Raw genomic sequence first — 19,181 nt, forward strand, 5'->3', positions numbered from 1 at the left:
AGGAACAATCCCACTAATATTGATCTTATTTTGAAGGAGATCGGGGGGATCAATGACATCCTGAAGAACGTTCTGCTGATCTTCCCTCACTTCTGTCTGGGTCGAGGTCTGATTGACATGGTGAAGAACCAGGCCATGGCCGACGCCCTAGAGAGATTTGGTAACACCGCTAAGCTATGGTGGGGGGACCATGTGAGGGGCTGATGGTGACACTGGTTCTACTGGTTCCTCAGGTGAGAACAGGTTCCGTTCTCCTTTGCACTGGGACATGGTGGGAAAGAACCTGTTTGCCATGGCTGTGGAGGGCGTGGTCTTCTTCATCATCACCGTCCTCATACAGTACAGGTTCTTCATCACCGCCAGGTCAGTGTCTGTACCTACAGACCTGTCTGTAGTGTGTGTGTATACCTACAGACATGTGTGTGTGTGTTTGTACCTACAGACCTGTCAGTGGTGTGTGTGTGTGTGTGTGTACGTGTACCTACAGACCTGTCAGTAGACCAGCTAAGCTCCTCCCTCTTCCTGAGGAGGACGAGGACGTCGCTAAGGAAAGACATCGGATCATTAACGGACTTTCACGTGGAGACATTTTAGAGCTGCGGCAGCTCACCAAGGTAACCCCGCCCCCACAACCACCCTCAGCCAATCACTGCACAGATTTGTGGTCATGTGTGTCCTGATCCAATCACATTCTTCCTCCTGCTCAGGTGTTCAAGAGGAAGCAGAAACCAGCAGTTGATCGATTGTGTGTGGGCATCCCTCCAGGAGAGGTAACACACACACACACACACACACAGAAATAAACATATTGCACAATCCCAGGAGTAACACACTTTATGTGTGTGTGTGTGTGTGTGTGTGTGTGTGTGTGTGTGTGTGTGTGTGTGTGTGTTTTTCCAGTGCTTCGGTCTGCTGGGAGTAAATGGTGCTGGGAAAACGACCACCTTTAAGATGCTGACTGGAGACACACTGGTTACCAGTGGAGAGGCCTTCCTGGCTGGAAAAAGGTGTGTGTGTGTGTGTGTGTGCGTGCGTAATACCAAATGATCAGTGTAAGAGCGCTCCCTTTGGACATAAAGAGTAACTGCAGGATGTGTGCAGATTATTCAACTGTGTGTGTGTGTGTGTGTGTGTGTGTGTCAGCATCCTGAGGGAGATTGATTCCGTCCATCAGAACATGGGCTACTGTCCTCAGTTTGATGCTATTAATGAACTTCTGACGGGACGAGAGCATTTGGAGCTTTACGCCGTCCTCCGAGGAGTTCCTGGGGAGCAAGTGTGTGACGTGAGTACACACACACACACACACACACAGGCGTTGATAGGCTTGTTGTGTATTGGGGAGTAACAGATTACATGTAACGCTGTTACTTAATCAGATTACAAATAACTGAGTAACTGTAATCCTTACAGTTACAGCATCTTTAATGGTTCCTTCACGTGTGAGTAAAATTACTGTAATAACAAGATACTGGATCTACAAATCAACTCCCTCGCTTTCAGAAACTAGTGGAATTTTTCAGGTAGAGCAAATATGAGCAGAGTTACAGTTTTAAATTAACATGTTCCTGTGATGCGTTCAGGGTCCCTGGGAAACCCAGACAGCTTCATTAATATGTAAAATATCCCCAGACAAGACGTGAAAAGAGGACATGTTCGCGTAAATCAAGACGTATGGTCACCCTAGATTATTTAATGTAAGGGATTATGTTGCAAATGACATTTTTGGGCATTTAATCTGTAATAGATTACATATTGAAAGTAACCTTCCTAACACTGTGTGCAGGTGGCAGACTGGGGCATTAAGAAACTGGGTTTAGTGAAATATGCTGACAAAGCAGCAGGAAGCTACAGTGGAGGGAACATGAGGAAGCTTTCCACAGCCATGGCTCTGATTGGAGCGCCCCCTGTGGTCTTTCTGGTAACACACACACACACACACACACACACACAGTGCTACTGTCACATGTCCATTTCTCTGCGTGGCTACATCATGGATTCAAAACAATGCTTTGATTTGAACACATTATCTTTAAAAAAAACTGTTCTACAAAAATGTATGAGATGAGCACAAAATGCAGTTTGCATGTTCTTTGCACTTACACACTTCCCAGTTTGTTAAAGCATGTGGATACGTTCCACTTCCTGTTCATCATGGAGCTGCTTCACTGTAAAGCTAACGTACTGTATGCTAATCGTAATGAGACTTGTGAGGCTGTACAGCTCTACACTGCTGGTGATGTGTTCAGGGAAGCTGGTTAATGTGAGCTCTTGTCTTTACAGGACGAACCCACCACAGGAATGGATCCCAAAGCTCGCCGTGCTTTATGGAACTGTATCCACTCTGTGATTAAAGAGGGACGCTCAGTGGTGCTCACCTCACACAGGTAACACACACGTAACATACATGAAACACACAGGTAACAGTAACACACATGTAACACACAGGTAACGCATGTAACACACATGTTACACACAGATAACAGTAACACACATGTAACACATAGGTAACAGTAACACACATGTAACACATAGGTAACAGTAACACACAGGTAACACACAGGTAACACACATGTAACACACATGTTACACACAGGTAACAGTAATACACAGGTAACACACGTAACACACTTGACAGGTAACACACATGTAATATATGTCACACACAGGTCACACACGTAACACACTTCACATGTAATAGTAACACACTTCACAGGTAACACACATGTAATAGTAACACACTTCACAGGTAACACACATGTAACAATAACACACATGTAACACACAGGTAACACACACACAGCTCCATATCATAACATCACTGTTTGTGTGTGTGTGTGTGTGTGTGTGTGTGTGTGTGTGTGTGTGTGTGTGTGTGTGTGTGTGTAGTATGGAGGAGTGTGAAGCTCTTTGCACTAGGATGGCTATCATGGTGAATGGCAAGTTCAGATGTTTGGGGAGCGTCCAGCACCTGAAGAACAGGTAACACAACACACACACACACACACACATGCAAATTGTAAAAATGAATCTTATTTTGCTGTCTTTATTTGTAAGACTGAAGAAAAAAATCCTGTGTGTGTGTGCGTGTGTTTGTGCGTGTGCGTGTAGATTCGGGGATGGCTACACCATCATCCTGAGGGTTGCTGGTCCTAGTCCTGACCTGGTCCCAGTGATGAAGTTCATAGAGAGTGAGCTGCATGGGAGCACGCTGAAGGAGAAGCACAGGAACATGTTGCAGTACCAGCTGCCCTCGTCTCTCACATCACTCGCTCACATCTTCTCCATCCTGGCCCAGCACAAGGACGCTTTGAGTATAGAGGACTACTCCGTCACCCAGACAACCCTGGACCAGGTACTGTAGCACAGCCGGTCCCCAACATGTCCCACCGCCCTGTGAACCACCACCTATACTACTGGAAGGGTTAACTATGTTAACAAGTTACTGAGTTACCCATTTAGTTACTGACTTAGTTACTTATTCACTTATTTAGTTAATGACTTATTCACTGAGTTATTCACTGATTTAGTTAATGATTTAGTTAATGACTTATTCACTGACTTATTCACTGAGTTATTCATTTATTTAGTTAATGACTTATTCACTGATTTAGTTAATGACTTATTCACTGACTTATTCACTGACTTATTCACTGACTTATTCACTGAGTTATTCATTTATTTAGTTAATGACTTATTCACTGACTTATTCACTTATTTAGTTAATGACTTATTCACTGAGTTTTTCACTGAGTTATTCATTTATTTAGTTAATGACTTATTCACTGATTTAGTTCATGACTTATTCACTGATTTAGTTAATGACTTATTCACTGATTTAGTTAATGACTTATTCACTAACTTAGTTAATGACTTATTCACTGATTTAGTTAATGACTTAGTTAATGACTTATTCACTGATTTAGTTAATGATTTAGTTAATGACTTAGTTAATGACTTATTCACTGATTTAGTTAATGATTTAGTTAATGACTTAGTTAATGACTTATTCACTGACTTATTCACTAACTTAGTTAATGACTTATTCACTGATTTAGTTAATGACTTAGTTAATGACTTAGTTAATGACTTATTCACTGACTTATTCACTAACTTAGTTAATGACTTATTCACTGATTTAGTTACTGCCTGAGTTACTTTTGTAATTAGTTACCTTGTGGTGTGTTTCAGGTGTTTGTGAACTTTGCGAAGGACCAAAGTGACGACTACCACTCTAAGGAACATTCAGTCAGACGAAAGGAGGTCGTCCTTGACCTATCAGAGCACAGCTCTGAAGGGGGCGGGCTCGCAGAAAGCGTCATGTGACCGCCTGACTCACGTCACCTGACTCAACTGAACTCGATGCTGCAATGTCACATTGACCGTGGCGGTGGGCGGAGTCACCTGCCGTCAAATGCTGATCAATGCAAAGGTGTCCGGAGGGGGCGGAGCCACAGGAACACTGAAGAATCCATTCATTCCTTATTTATACGCTCAGATGAGCCTGTGATTGATCCAGCCTGACTTCCTGTAGTGTTAGCAGCCAATCAGAGAGCAGGACTGTTTAGTTCCTGAAGCGGTGACGTTACAGGTGTGTGTGTGAACCTCTGATTACCTCACACACACACACACACACACACACACACACTGCAGTGCTCATTGTGTGTTTGCACTGAAACCCAAGCCTGTTCGCCAAATAAAAGGAACCAATCAGCTGTGTGTTACGAGTCCTCACACACACACACACACACACACACACACACACTGAGTGTGTATGTAATTCTAATACTAAATTAAGGTTTAGTCTTACTTGTGTAATTCAAACTAATGATGATCTCTGCAGTAATGAATGCCACTAATGTTAGTTTAGCTTAGCTTAGCTGCGTACCCTAGTCTGTGCTAATAAAGCTTTATTCAACATGAAAACACTCAGTGTGAGGAAGTCCAGGGCTGCGTCCGAATAATCTCTCCTATTTCCTTTCCTATCCACTTTTCCTTAACCCCGTGGATGGGGTTAAGGAAAGGTGTTAGGAGAGGAGTTAGGGAAAGGCGATGACGTTTGTTTTGACAATCAGACGCACTTCCACAAGGTGGCGTAATAATTAGACGGTTAGTGACGTCTGCCGTGGTGAAAAAACTACACATTTCCACAAATGGACTTTCCACTGATATAATCTCATAAATCACAAGGTTTGAACGTCCATACCAGCCAGATCTGGTTAGATCTGTGAAGCTAAGCAGGTCTGGGCCTGGTTAGCAGTTGGATGGAGACCAGTGCCACAGTGGGGGACAGTCGTCCCAGTGGTATCTGTCATTATGTCCTTGGGCAAGGCACTTCACCCACATTGCCTAATATGAATGTGGTGTATGAGTGTTGGTGGTGGGAGGGGCCGATGGCAAATTATGGCAGCCTTGCTTCTGTCAGTCTGCCCCAGGGCAGCTGTGGCTACAATCGTAGTTTACCACCACTAATCTGTAAAGCGACTTTAAGTGTCTATGATTAAATGCTATATAAAATTCAACGCATTATTATTATTAAATCAAAGTAAAAGAGGTTACCATGGCTACAAGGAACTAAAGGTAAACTAAAATAACGTCACATGGAGAATGGTTGATCACACTCACCTTCCACTCACTAATATGAATTATGATGAATAAAACATAATCCTAAAAATGTCTCTGATCCCTTTTAGATAGGAGGGACTATTCGGATGCAGCCTCAGTGTGAGGAAATCCATGACATTTCCTGTTTCCTAATATGTGTGTTTAAAGTGTTGCACACACAAAGCTGTTCTGCATTGTCAGATACAGCTGGTAACATCTCTTCTTTCAAACACTTTAAAGCCCAACCTGGCAACCCAGCTCCTGCTGTGTTAGTGTTGTGTACATGTGCCTGATGTTGTGTTACAGTGTTGTGCGTCTGATGTTGTGTTACAGTGTTGTGCGTCTGATGTTGTGTTACAGTGTTGTGTGTCTGATGTTGTGTTACAGTGTTGTGCGTCTGATGTTGTGTTACAGTGTTGTGCGTCTGATGTTGTGTTACAGTGTTGTGTGTCTGATGTTGTGTTACAGTGTTGTGTGTTTGATGTTGTGTGTTTGATGTTGTGTGTTTGATGTTGTGTTACAGTGTTGTGTGTATTATTTATGGATTGAGGAGTTTCTTGTTCGTCTCCAGCTGGAAAAGTTTATCTCAGCTTTAATGTGGAAACTTCTGAAGAGCAGGGAATGTGTGTGCAGTGTGTGTGTGTGTACAGTGTATGTGTGCGCGTGCATGTGTGTGTTAAGGTTTATTGCAGGCCCCAGAGCTACAGACAATATAATGAGATCACCGGATAAACATCTGTCTGTGGACTCTTCATTCATCTCTCTGTGGGAATCTGAGCAGTAGCACAGGACACACACACACACACACACACACACACACACACACACACACATCCATCAGTGAGTGGTAGAACGTAGACAGGAACTTCCTGAAGCAAATGTTCCTCATCGGGCCATAGTCTGGATCCTCTGGTCATGTGTGGCCCACGGGCCGTACCTTTGACACACAAACAAGGTTCATGTGTTTCAGAGTTATGATCGTTTGGATGATGGTCCATTGTTCTATAAATCTGTGATAATCACACTTATTTATTCATCTGAATAACATCCACTGTTCTCCAGGAAGTTTACAATTATCTGTTTATTATAATCATCTTAAAGATGGAAATCCTTGATTTAATCAGAAATAAAATGCTTTCAATGTGATCAAAAATCATGGAAAAGGTGGTAAAATGTGATTTTAAAAACTACAGAAATTGGTTAAAAGTTGCAAATTAGAGTGGGCAAAAATTTATGGAAAAAGTGGTAAAAAATAGTTCAAAGTGTGGTAAAATTGGCAAAAATAATCATGAAATCTGGTGAAAATAAGTTAAAAGTGACAATAAAGGGTCAACATATTTGGCTTTAGGTGGAAAAGTGGTGGAAAGGGTTTATAAGTGCTGAAAATGTCTTGATAGTGGAAAAATGTGCAGAAAAGGTGTTGAACTGTGATATAGAAGTGTTAGAAATGGGAGAAATGTTGGAAAAATGTATTAAAGTTTGGTGTAGTTGCAGAAAAAGGGTAAAAATAAGCAAAAATGGCTAAAATTGTTGTTTGTTGAAGGCATCTGGCGACCCCGTCCCAGTGTCTCGCGATCCCAAATGGGGTCCAGACCCCAAGTTTGAGAACCCCTGGTGTATTGTATTGTGATACCACTGACAAATGTAAATAAAAACAAACCAACTGTTTAAACAAATCTGTTTTTTGCTTTAATAAACAGTGTGTCTGTGTGTGTGTGTGTGTGTCTGTGTGTGTGTCCTCAGTTCTCAACTAAGCCTAACTTATTATATCTCAGCTTATCTTATTTTACTCTAACTTTGTCTTTAAAAAAAAAAAAAAAATAAAATAAAATCTGATATTAAGGTGCGGGCCACGCCCCTTCCCCGGCCCCGCCCCCTGTATAAAGCGAACCGCTCCCTCCGATGAAGACTAGTTTGGGTTCTCCGTCGGTCAGAATGAGGATGTGGTCTCTGTTCTCAGTCCAGGTCCTGGTCCTGGTTTTGGTCCTGGTTCTGTGCGGGTCCGAGGCTCGCTCTCCGTACCAGGCCGTTCTCCAGCACAGTCGGATCCGGGGCCGGCAGCAGGGGTGAGTCCGACCAGACCGGACCGAGACCCGGTGTTCCGGTCCGTTCTGTGTGCGTGTGATTCAGTGACTTAGTGAGAAACAGTAGAAGAAGAAAAGAAAAACAGCACCTGTAAAAAGTTCTAATATATCTACTCACGTAAAAGTACCGTTACTTGATTAAAATTGTACTCGAGTACAAGTAAGTCATAAGTAAGTAAAAAGTAGCTCAATTAAATAGTACTCAAAGTAAAAGTTACTTTACACGTTTATTGTCGTTAATAAATCTTGGTACGGGTCCCATACAGTAAACATCTCATGTCGAAGCTTAAAAAGGAACTTAATTTATTTTCCACAAAGGCATCTGTATAAAATAAAAGGTTTGTCAAAATGTACAATTATTTTTCTAAATAAAGTAACACCTATGAATTCAAATAAAAATAGAAAAACAATTCTCAGGCTCTAAATGTCTGAAATATATAAAGTAACTGGAATGCTGTGCATTACGTTGAATAATGTGATGCATCTGATTGTCGTCTGGTCATTTATTTATTTATTTTTTGTAGTTTTACAATGTCCGTTTATTATTTTAAATATTGAAAAATAATAATTTACTCAGTAACGGTTGGGTGTAGAAATTGTTCTTAAGTACAAGTGAAATTACTGATTTAGAAATATACTTTAACAAGTACATCATTCAAACACGTGCTGTGATTACATTCAAACTCAAGCTTTTATTCTGAAAGGTCAGCTTCCCACTGTTTGTACTGGCATATGTCAGTGACTGACAGAGTGTGTGTCTGTGACTTCCAGGCCCAACGTCTGTGCCATGCAGCAGATCAAAGGCACCGACAGGAAGTACTTCACCAACTGTAAACAATGGTACCACCGAAAAGTCTGTGGACAGCCCACGTGAGTCTGTACCTGTGTCTGTACCTGTACCTGTGTCTGTACCTGAGTCTGTGTCTATACCTGTAACTGTGTGTGTGTGTGTGTACCTGCGTGTGTGTATTTGTGTCTGTACTGTACCTGTATGTGTACCTGTTACTGTGATCTGTGTGTGTGTGTGTAGGCGAGTGTTATTCACACACTGACGCCTTTTGCAGACTCTCTCTCTCTCACACACACACACACACACACACACACACACACACTGCAGTCTTTGTGTGAGGAGGAGGAGGTCAAAGGTCAGGAGGAGGCAGACAGAGCTGCTCACAAAGCTTCCTTCGTCTCAAGTATTTTCTGTGAATCTCAGACACTTTATACACACACTATACACACTTTATACACACACTTTATACACACTTTATACTCACTTTATACACACACTTTATACACACATTATACTCACATTATACTCACTTTATACACACACTATACACACTTTATACACACACTATACACACTTTATACACACACTATACACACTTTATACACACACTATACACACTTTATACACACACTATACACACTTTATACACACACTTTATACACACATTATACTCACACTATACACACATTATACTCACATTATATACACTTTATACACACACTTTATACACACATTATACTCACATTATACTTACTTTATACACACACTATACACACTTTATACACACTTTATACACACACTATACACACTTTATACACACTTTATACTCACTTTATACACACTTTATACACACATTATACACACACTATACACACTTTATACACACACTATACACACTTTATACACACTTTATACTCACTTTATACACACACATTATACACACACTATACACACTTTATACACACACTATACACACACTATACACACTTTATACACACACTATACACACTTTATACACACTTTATACTCACTTTATACACACACTTTATACACACTTTATACACACACTATACACACACTATACACACTTTATACACACATTATACTCACTTTATACACACACTATACACACTTTATACTCACTTTATACACACACTATACACACTTCATACACACACTATACACACACACTATACACACTTCATACACACACTATACACACTTTATACACACACTATACACACTTTATACACACACTATACACACTTTATACTCACACTTTATACACACACTATACACACTCATACACACCATACCACACCTATACACACACACACACACACTTTATACACACACTATACACACTTTATACACACACTATACACACTTTATACACACACTATACACACTTTATACACACACTATACACACTTTATACACACACTATACACACTTTATACTCACTTTATACACACACTTTATACACACACTATACACACTTCATACACACACTATACACACACACTATACACACTTCATACACACACTATACACACTTTATACACACACTATACACACTTTATACACACACTATACACACTTCATACACACACTATACACACTTTATACACACACTATACACACTTTATACACACACTATACACACTTTATACTCACTTTATACACACTTTATACACACACTATACACACTTTATACTCACTTTATACACACACTATACACACTTTATACTCACTTTATACACACACTATACACACTTTATACTCACTTTATACACACACTATACACACTTTATACTCACTTTATACACACACTATACACACTTTATACACACACTATACACACTTTATACACACTTTAGAGCTTCCAATGTGGCCCACAGAGAAACCATGAATCACTGTAAATGTTGTTGATATTTCAGTTCCTCCAAACACACAAATTCAATCTTCACAAATATTCCACAGTTTTCTCATGTTTTAATCACATGATTGAAGTCAGTTTAATTTTATAAAGAACAATTTTCCAGAAATGATTTCACAACATTTCTGAAAATAAAAGAAATATTAGTCAGAAAATGACCAAATTTAACATTAAATCTGTCACTCAGGGCTTGGATACTGTCAGTGTCTTACATATTTTACACATTATTATTATTATTTATATTATTATCATCATTTTTTATTGTTATTAGTTTAACAGACAAAGCTCTGACAAAGGACTTCTTGTTTCTGCTCGTGTCGTTAAATCACTGAGCCGCTGCACAGCAGGCTACTACTGTAACACACACGTACATACACACACACACACTCTCACACACACACACCACACGCACACACACACACACACACACGCACGCACGCACACACACACACACACACGCACGCACGCACGCACACACACACACACACGCACACACACACGCACGCACGCACGCACGCACGCACGCACGCACGCGCGCACACACACACACACACACACACACACACACACACACACACACACACTTCTCCTGGAAAGTTTCCTGGAGTTTTCTGACCTCTGACGTTTATTAGAAGGAAAACAGTCTGTGTGTGTGTGTGTGTGTGTGTGTGTGTGTGTGTGTGTGTGTGTGTGTGTGTGTGTGTGTGTGTGTGTGTGTGTGTGTGTGTGTGTGTTACACACACAGGTTTCCTGGGCCCTGCGGGGACATCAGTCGTGTCGAGGTTTCTGATTGGTTCAGGGGTTTTTAACTGGTTGCTGATTGGAGCACAGACTGTTAATCCTCTCTCCTGGTTAAAGTTAAAGTGAACCATCAAACTAAATCATGATAAACCTGATTCAGACTAGATCAGGACCAGGATCAGGACCAGTACAGGCTGGGTTCTTCTCACTGGGAGGTGTAATGTAATGAGGCGTGGAGGACAAACAGAGCTGCTGTTTCACTTTCATTTCCTCTGAGAGAAGAAGAATCCTCGTTCAGCGCCAGGAACAACATCAGCAGAACCATAACCCACTTTCAGCTCCCACAACTCCAGAACCTGGACCAGCATCTGGACTAGTTAGTGTTTGTTCAGTGTCTGCTGCTGGTTTTACTGGTCAGTAGAAACCAGAACATTTGGACTGTGTGAGGACAGCAGGGACATAGGTCCATATTTCCACCCCTCAAAATAGGGGCCACAGTGTACAGGTCCTCATATCTCCATGTCCTCATGTGTCCTACAGAGTGATCACCTATGAGTGCTGTCCTGGGTACGAGAAGATTCCTGGAGAGAAAGGATGTCCTGCAGGTACGACTCTGACCCAGACCATCAGACCAGTTTACACACTGAACTCTGTGTGTGTGTGTGCGTGTGTGTGTGTGTGTGTGTGTCCACAGCTCTTCCTCTGGTGAACATCTACAACACTCTGGGTGTGGTGGGGGCTACGACCACTCAGATGTACTCAGACAGAGCTAACCTGAGGGAGGACATCGAAGGACCAGGAAGCTTCACATTCTTCGCCCCCAGCAACGAAGCCTGGGCCGCCCTACCTGCTGTTAGTAGTAATGGTGATGATGATAACGATAATAATGTTGGTTGGTTCCATGGTGACAGTGGTCCTGATACAGGAGATCCTGGATGCTCTGGTGAGTAACGTGAACATCGAGCTGTTGAACGCTCTTCATTATCACATGGTGAACAGGAGGTTAACGTCAGAGGAGCTGAAGCACGGGTCCACCTTCACCACCATGTACCACGACACCAAGGTCCACATCCACCACTACAGCAATGGGGTAACACACACACACACACACTCATACACAGTAACACACACACAGCACTGACACTCTCTCTCAGATCGTGACAGTAAACTGTGCTCGTCTCATCAAACCGGACCAACACTCCACCAATGGAATCGTTCACGTGGTGGACCGAGTCATCACAGCTGTTTCTAACAACATTTACGCCATCATCGAGGTCGACGACGACCTGGAGAGGCTCAGAGTGAGTCCCTCATTGTGTGTGTGTGTGTGTGTGTGTGTGTGTGTGTGTGTGTGTGTGTGTGTGTGTGTGTGTGTGTGTGTGTGTGTGTGTGTGTGTGTGTGTGTGTGTGTGTGTGTGTGTGTGTGTGTGTCATGTTGTTTCCCAAAGTGTTACTGTTGCATTACAGTTTTGTTGCATTTTGCTGTTGTTACGCGTCTTATGATTGTGTTCCAGTTGTTTTAAGGTTATGTTATAGTTGTGTTACGGTTGTGTTACAGTTGTGTTACTCTGTGTTGTGTCAGACTGCCTTCGAGGCGGCCGAGCTCAGCTCTCTCCTGGAGGACGAGGGTCCGTTCACCATCTTTGCTCCAACAAACAAAGCCTTCGAGAAGATTCCTCCAGAGACCCTGAACCGGATTCTGGGCGACCCTGTAGCACTGAGAGGTGACCTCCTGGGGACACTGTGTGTGCGTGTGTGTGCGTGCGCTAGTGTGTAGTAACACTGATGTCGGGGCGTCCTCAGACCTGCTGAACTACCACATCCTGAGGACCATGCAGTGTTCTGAGGCCGTGCTTTCGGGGACGCCCATGGAGACACTGCAGGGAACCACGCTGGAGGTCAGCTGTGACGGAGACAAAATGACTCTGAACGGCAAAGCCATCGTCATCAGGAAGGACCAACTGGGAACCAATGGGGTCGTCCACTTCATCGACGAGCTGCTCATCCCAGACTCAGGTACCAGTCCTGACAGTTCAACAAACAGAAAACACCAGTATAACCAACACAACCAGTATAACCAACACAACCAGTATAACCAACACAACCAGCATAGCCAGTATAGCCAGTATAGCCAGTATAGCCAGTATAACCAAACACGACCGATATAACCAGTATAACCAACACAACCAGTACAACCAACATAACCAGCATAGCCAGTATAGCCAGTATAGCCAGTATAGCCAGTATAGCCAGTATAGCCAGTATAACCAATATAACCAGTACAACCAACACAACCAGCATAACCAGCATAACCAGTATAGCCAGTATAACCAATATAACCAGTACAACCAACATAACCAGCATAACCAGTATAGCCAGTATAACCATGACAACCAGTATAACCAGTATAACAATTACTACCTCTTCCTCCTCCATGTGATCTGTGATGTCACATGACTTTGTTAACTTTGAATTACCAGTATAAGCACTAGTATAATGTTGTGTTGATGTTGTGTATCTTGTAGCTAAGACTCTGTTGGAGCTGGCTCAGGGTTTGCCTGTTTCCACGGTGACACAGTTGTTTGTGGAGGCGGGGCTTAGCGATCACCTGACCGGCTCTGAGGCATTAACCATGATAGCTCCTCTGAACGACGCCTTCAAAGGTGAAACACACACACACACACACACACACACACACACACACACACACACACACACACATCAAAAGCAGCTTGGTTCTATTTCACAATATTTGGTGAGATGTCTCACTATGGGACGGACACTCTATCTACAGCCCCCGGAAGCATTTTTCTCAATCTGCCAATCCTGATTGGCTGATGAAATGTGTCCGTCTGCCAGGGACACTCCCACCTCCTATAAGAGAAGGAGGTGGATGACACACATCATTCAAACACCTCTTCTCACTCCTAAGCATATCTCGTGGCTTTTCTACCAGCTCATTTGACCATCAGACCAGTTTACACACTGAACTCTGTGTGTGTGTGTGTGTGTGTGTGTGTGTGTATTTCAGGTGAGGTTACCATGACTCCGGACATGAAGCAGCTGTTGACCAATCACATCCTGAAGCAACAGATTTCGTCCAAGTCTCTCTTTGATGGACAGATGTTAGAGACACTGGGAGGACTTCAGCTTAGAGTCTTCGTCTACAGGAATGTAAGGACCAATCACTGAGGGTGGGAGGGGCGGTGTGTGACTGTGGGCGGAGCCTCAGTGTGTGTGTGTGTGTGTCTTCAGAGTCTGTGTATAGAGAACTCGTGCATCGCGGCTCACGATCGAACTGGCCGTTATGGTTCGTTATTAACAGTTGACAAAGTTCTGACTCCGCCCACTGGGACACTGATGGACATCCTGAAGGCAGACGCCCGCTTCAGGTGAGTTTACCTGTTCTCTCACTGCGGCTGGTGAGTTAGTGTTGTGGTAATGATGTGAAAGGTATGTAACATTGTGTTAGTGTGTGTTCATGTGTTAAGTTGTGTATTGTTGTTTGTGTGTTGATGTTTTGTAACATTGTGTAATGTTGTTTGTGTGTGTTCATGTGTTAAGTTGTGTAATGTTGTGTAACATTGTGTTACATTGTGTAACGTTGTGTTAATGTTTTACATTGTGTATTGTTGTGTTAACCTTGCGTAACATGTAACGTGTTCATGTGTTACATTGTATAATGTTGTGTTACATTGTATAATGTTGTGTTACATTGTGTAACGTTGTGTTAATCTGTTACATTGTGTAACAGTTGTAACATTGTCTAACGTTGTTTATGTGTAATATTGCGTGATGTTGTTTTATATTGTGTAACGTGTTACATTGTGTTACATAGTGTAATGTTGTGCTAACGTGTAACATTGTCTAACGTTGTGTTTATGTGTAATATTGTGTAATGTTGTTTTATGTTGTGTAACGTGTTACATTGTGTTACATTGTGTAATGTTGTGTAGCCGCCTGCTGGAGGCGCTGCAGACTGCAGGGATGATGGAGCTGTTGAACCAACAGAGCACGCTCACCTTCTTTGCTCCGACCAATGAGGCGTTCGACGCTCTGCCGCCAGCCGAGCTCAACCAATTACTGCGTGAGTATTCAAAGGGGCGGAGCCGAGTTTGATCACAAAATGTATGAATACGGCAGGTGCTCAATTGTGTCTGCTGCCACCTGCTGGTCCAGTCTGTTGTGTTGTGTTGTGTTGTGTTGTGTTGTGTTGTGCTGTGTTAAATGATTTGGACCAGTACTACGAAGCTGGATTTCCTCTTATCGCCTTAACTTCTGGGATTTAATCGGTGTGTGCTATTCTACGAAGCTGGCTAACTTCTTAATTAATTAATTCATGAACTCAGAATCAGAGCCACAGACAAGGTAAAAGGGAAAGTGAAACTGATCAGAGTGTCTGTTTATTCTTAGTTTATAATCTACTAATTTAATCATTAACACTAACACTCATCAATTCCTGTTTAACTCAATGACTGCCAAAGACGTCAAAAGACGTTTTTTGGTTTAGTAAAGTTGACTGCCAAAGACGTCTATACATATATATATATATATATATATATATATATATATATATATATATATATATATAACGTATATACAGTATATACGTTAATTGTGTTTTTCGGCAAGCGGAGACACTCGGCATGTCCGGGAGGAGGAGGAAGTTGCGTGCGTGGAGAATGACGGGGGAGAGACTTGGAGGAATGCCAAAATACAGTAAAAAATCCATTAAACTGTGACATAGATCACAAAATAATAATAATGTTGCCATCAAAAGCCTGGTCTCAGTGTTGTTTTTGTAGTTTTCTAGAAGGAAACCAATGTTGAGGTGACACTAAAAAATAGCTTCAAAGTCACTGATAGATTTTTTCAGAAAATGGTGATTTGTGTGAAACTTTCCTCTATTCAACTGCTGATTACAAAAGAACGAAACAAAATTATTTTTTCTGATGAAACTAGAGAGTCTAATCTTTCAGAATCTTTCAGATGTCAGATTGTCATCGTACAAAATATTCTGTGGGTCTTAAGAAATCAGTGAAAATCATCTAAAACTGAAAAGGGCTGGCAGTGAATGAGTTAATTACTTTCTGATTTTACTGCAGCAACAGTGTTGTTTTTGGGTATGAATTATGGATTTTAATTCTTCATATTTTTAAAGAATTATTCCTCAGTTGTGACGTAAGATGAAATCACCTGAGTTAAGTTAGTGAGTAGATATCGTGCTTTGTAGGACAGCTTCTCTCTGTCGGTTTAATTAAGTGAAGCTAACAGAGAAAACTCTAGGTTTCACTAATCTAGCTTCGTAGTAAAGGCCTCTATGTTGGTGTTGTTGATGATGGCGATCACACTGTATTGTGATGTATCCAATGAGCTTCTCTCTGTGTGTCAGGTGACCCAGGGGCTCTCTCCCGTTTGCTGCGGCTCCACCTGGGGGCGGGGCTTCTGGTCAGTGGTGGGGTGAGCTCTCACACCCGCCTCCCCCCTCTGCAAGGAGACAAGCTAGAGCTGGGCATGGTAAGTCACTGCCCCGCCCCTTCTACAGCTTTACTAACTAACCACCAGCTAACCCAATTACCTTCTTGTTCGTTACAGCGTAACTACACCGTGTATGTGAACCGCGTGGCCGTGGTGGAGGCCGACATGATGGCAACAAACGGAGTCGTTCACGCCGTCAACAGCATCATCAGACCTCTGCGTAAGCCCCGCCCCCTGTATGTGCACGTGTAACATCTGCACAACTCATTGAAGTGTGTGTGTGTGTGCGTGTGCGTAGCTCCAAAGGTGGATAAAGAGCAGGTGGACAGCAGTGCTTCATTTAGAACGGCTGCTTCCTACAGGGTGAGGACACAAAATAACACACAGTAACACACACACACACACACACACACAGTAACAGCCTTCTTTTTCTCTTGTAGGCGGAGCCTCAGAGTTTCAGGAACGGTGAGTTGACGCATGTGTGTTACTGTTTGTTTACTCACTTTGTGTGTGTTTGTTTACTCACTTTGTATGTGTCTGCAGATAATCTGTTCCAGAAGGTTCTCCAGAGTCGCTCCAGCAGAACAATGACTGTGTGAGAGGTCAAAGGAAATGAAGAGCTGCAGTGTGTGTGTGTGTGTGTGTGTGTGCGTGTGTGTGGCTGTGACACTGCGGCATGAATTAAAGATGGAAACAAATGAGTCGCCTCTGAGTCTGTGTCAGCCAATCAGCAGCCAGATCCCAGTATGATAGTATAAAAATATTGAGTATGTGCGAAATACCAGGATGTATACTATATGGGGACATGTTTTAAGTATGCACGGTGTTGCACACTCGTCATACTCAACGGCTCTATGACGTATTGGGAGCTGAACGTAAAATGGTCCTGCGACCGGCTTCAAGCTAAAAGTCATACATCCTCTTTTAAAATTAAAAGCATCTCTTTTTGTCTTCCATTCGTTTTTTTTTTTTTAACTCTTTTTTAGTTGGGCTCTTATTTTGAAGTTAATAGGAAGTTTTGTCAGTATCACAATGGAGGGTTTCTGAAAATCTCTGAAATGTCGGCATGAAATGTGTTTTATGGATGAAATGAGCACATGTTGATATTCTATTTGGTCACTTTCTCACTTCAAATGTTTTCAGAACTTTCAAAATAAAGGTGGAGAATCAACAGAGTGATTAAGGTTTTTTAACACTGTAGGTTCCAAATGCATCTTGGGAAATTTGGACGTATACTTCAGTGGGAACACTCATCATCCTAATCATACTATAGTATATATACAGTATATACTCATTGAGTTTGTAGTGTGTAGTACATTAGTGGGACTTTTACAACACAACCACACTGTTAACCTAAGAATCACTTTCTCACCACATCATGAGCCCTGGGTACAAACCATCTTGTTGGGCCCCGACTGTAATTTATGTACACTTTTATTCACGCCCATAAACTATACTAGTATTCTTACAACATTATATAAACTTTCTTTTTTCTTCACAATAACCTAATTATTCCATATTCATTGCTTGTATTTTAGGAATCTGTTCTGCTATGTTTTAGTGGTTTATTGAATATTGTGTTTGTAACGTACTTTTTCTACAATTTAATGGTGGTTTGTATTTTATTTTTTAGGGTGGATATATATATATATATACAGTATATATATATATATATTGTTGGTGGTAGCTAGGGCCCTGATGCAGCATGAATAATTGTCCAATATAAATAATGTAAAAATGTTTAAAATTGTCGAATGCTATGACTTCTGTGTGTGTGTGTGTGATAAGTTGCTCTGGGATCACGTGTGTTAATAAATCACTTTGCGTCACTTTTATTTATTTATTTTTTACAAATCACATTCAGATAATATTTATTGTGTGAGACTGAAATATAAACTGTTTTTAATTAAAAATAATAATAAAAAAATATTTTCTTAATATCGGAGAAACACTCATGAACTGAAAACAGAAAATATAATGTGATTACATTTCTTTTTAAAATCAAAACCACTTTTTTTTTTGCTTGCCATCTTTCATAAAAGTGATAATTAAAAATCCTGCTAAAATAACCTTGAGCATTTTATTATATTTATTATTGTACTATGTTGTAAAGAAATAGTAAGATTCAAGTAAAAGGCACTTTGAGATATTTGTGTTAATAACCAAAGAGGAAATTATTAGGCAGATGGTAAACTTTGAGAATGTAACGAAAAGTCCGTTTGTGTTAAATTATTTCTTACAAAGAGACTTTAATTCTGTCAGGTTTTATAAACTTTGTAAATTAATATTCTCAGCTTTTCCTGTGGCAGAAAGTTTGATTAAAACAAAACAGAATAACTTTAATTTTATTTGGAAAAACAAACATGATTATATATGAAATGAAGTGGTTAAATCTGCTGAGGAAGGAGGATTCTCTCACTGAACTCAAATGTTACAGCGTTTTGTGTGTGTTTTATTGGAATGGCAGACTGGGGTGGTGGTCCCCCTTTTTAAGAAGGGGGACCGGAGGGTGTGTTCCAATTATAGAGGGATCACACTCCTCAGC

The 19,181-nt window shown here is 41.4% G+C and overlaps 2 protein-coding genes across 4 annotated transcripts in view; both read left to right on the top strand.

Annotated features, from left to right (window-relative positions):
* abca1b (ATP-binding cassette, sub-family A (ABC1), member 1B) overlaps nt 1–4,713 on the top strand; it is a 32,063-nt gene extending 27,350 nt beyond the window's left edge. For all 3 annotated transcript variants that reach the window (XM_028458897.1, XM_028458900.1, XM_028458898.1), the window contains 11 exons: nt 37–160; nt 234–363; nt 488–614; nt 708–770; nt 901–1,007; nt 1,144–1,285; nt 1,787–1,921; nt 2,284–2,387; nt 2,890–2,982; nt 3,112–3,355; nt 4,192–4,713. In XM_028458897.1, coding sequence (XP_028314698.1) covers nt 37–160; nt 234–363; nt 488–614; nt 708–770; nt 901–1,007; nt 1,144–1,285; nt 1,787–1,921; nt 2,284–2,387; nt 2,890–2,982; nt 3,112–3,355; nt 4,192–4,326 — 1,404 coding nt within the window. In that variant the 3' untranslated portion in view covers nt 4,327–4,713. The remainder of the gene's footprint in view (nt 1–36; nt 161–233; nt 364–487; nt 615–707; nt 771–900; nt 1,008–1,143; nt 1,286–1,786; nt 1,922–2,283; nt 2,388–2,889; nt 2,983–3,111; nt 3,356–4,191) is intronic.
* Nucleotides 4,714–7,486: 2,773 nt separating this feature from the next.
* On the top strand, nt 7,487–17,334 carry tgfbi (transforming growth factor, beta-induced). The gene is made up of 17 exons (XM_028459372.1): nt 7,487–7,670; nt 8,460–8,558; nt 11,699–11,763; nt 11,853–12,010; nt 12,084–12,248; nt 12,313–12,459; nt 12,741–12,882; nt 12,962–13,174; nt 13,684–13,821; nt 14,190–14,332; nt 14,414–14,550; nt 15,115–15,245; nt 16,551–16,675; nt 16,754–16,856; nt 16,935–16,999; nt 17,077–17,101; nt 17,180–17,334. Exons 1-17 carry the CDS (start codon nt 7,507–7,509, stop codon nt 17,233–17,235), a joined length of 2,076 nt encoding a protein of 691 aa, XP_028315173.1. The 5' UTR covers nt 7,487–7,506; the 3' UTR covers nt 17,236–17,334.
* The last annotated feature ends 1,847 nt before the right edge of the window (nt 17,335–19,181 follow it).

The sequence above is a fragment of the Gouania willdenowi genome, chromosome 10 (assembly GCF_900634775.1).
Source record: "Gouania willdenowi chromosome 10, fGouWil2.1, whole genome shotgun sequence".
NCBI classification, from domain to species: Eukaryota; Metazoa; Chordata; class Actinopteri; order Blenniiformes; family Gobiesocidae; genus Gouania; species Gouania willdenowi.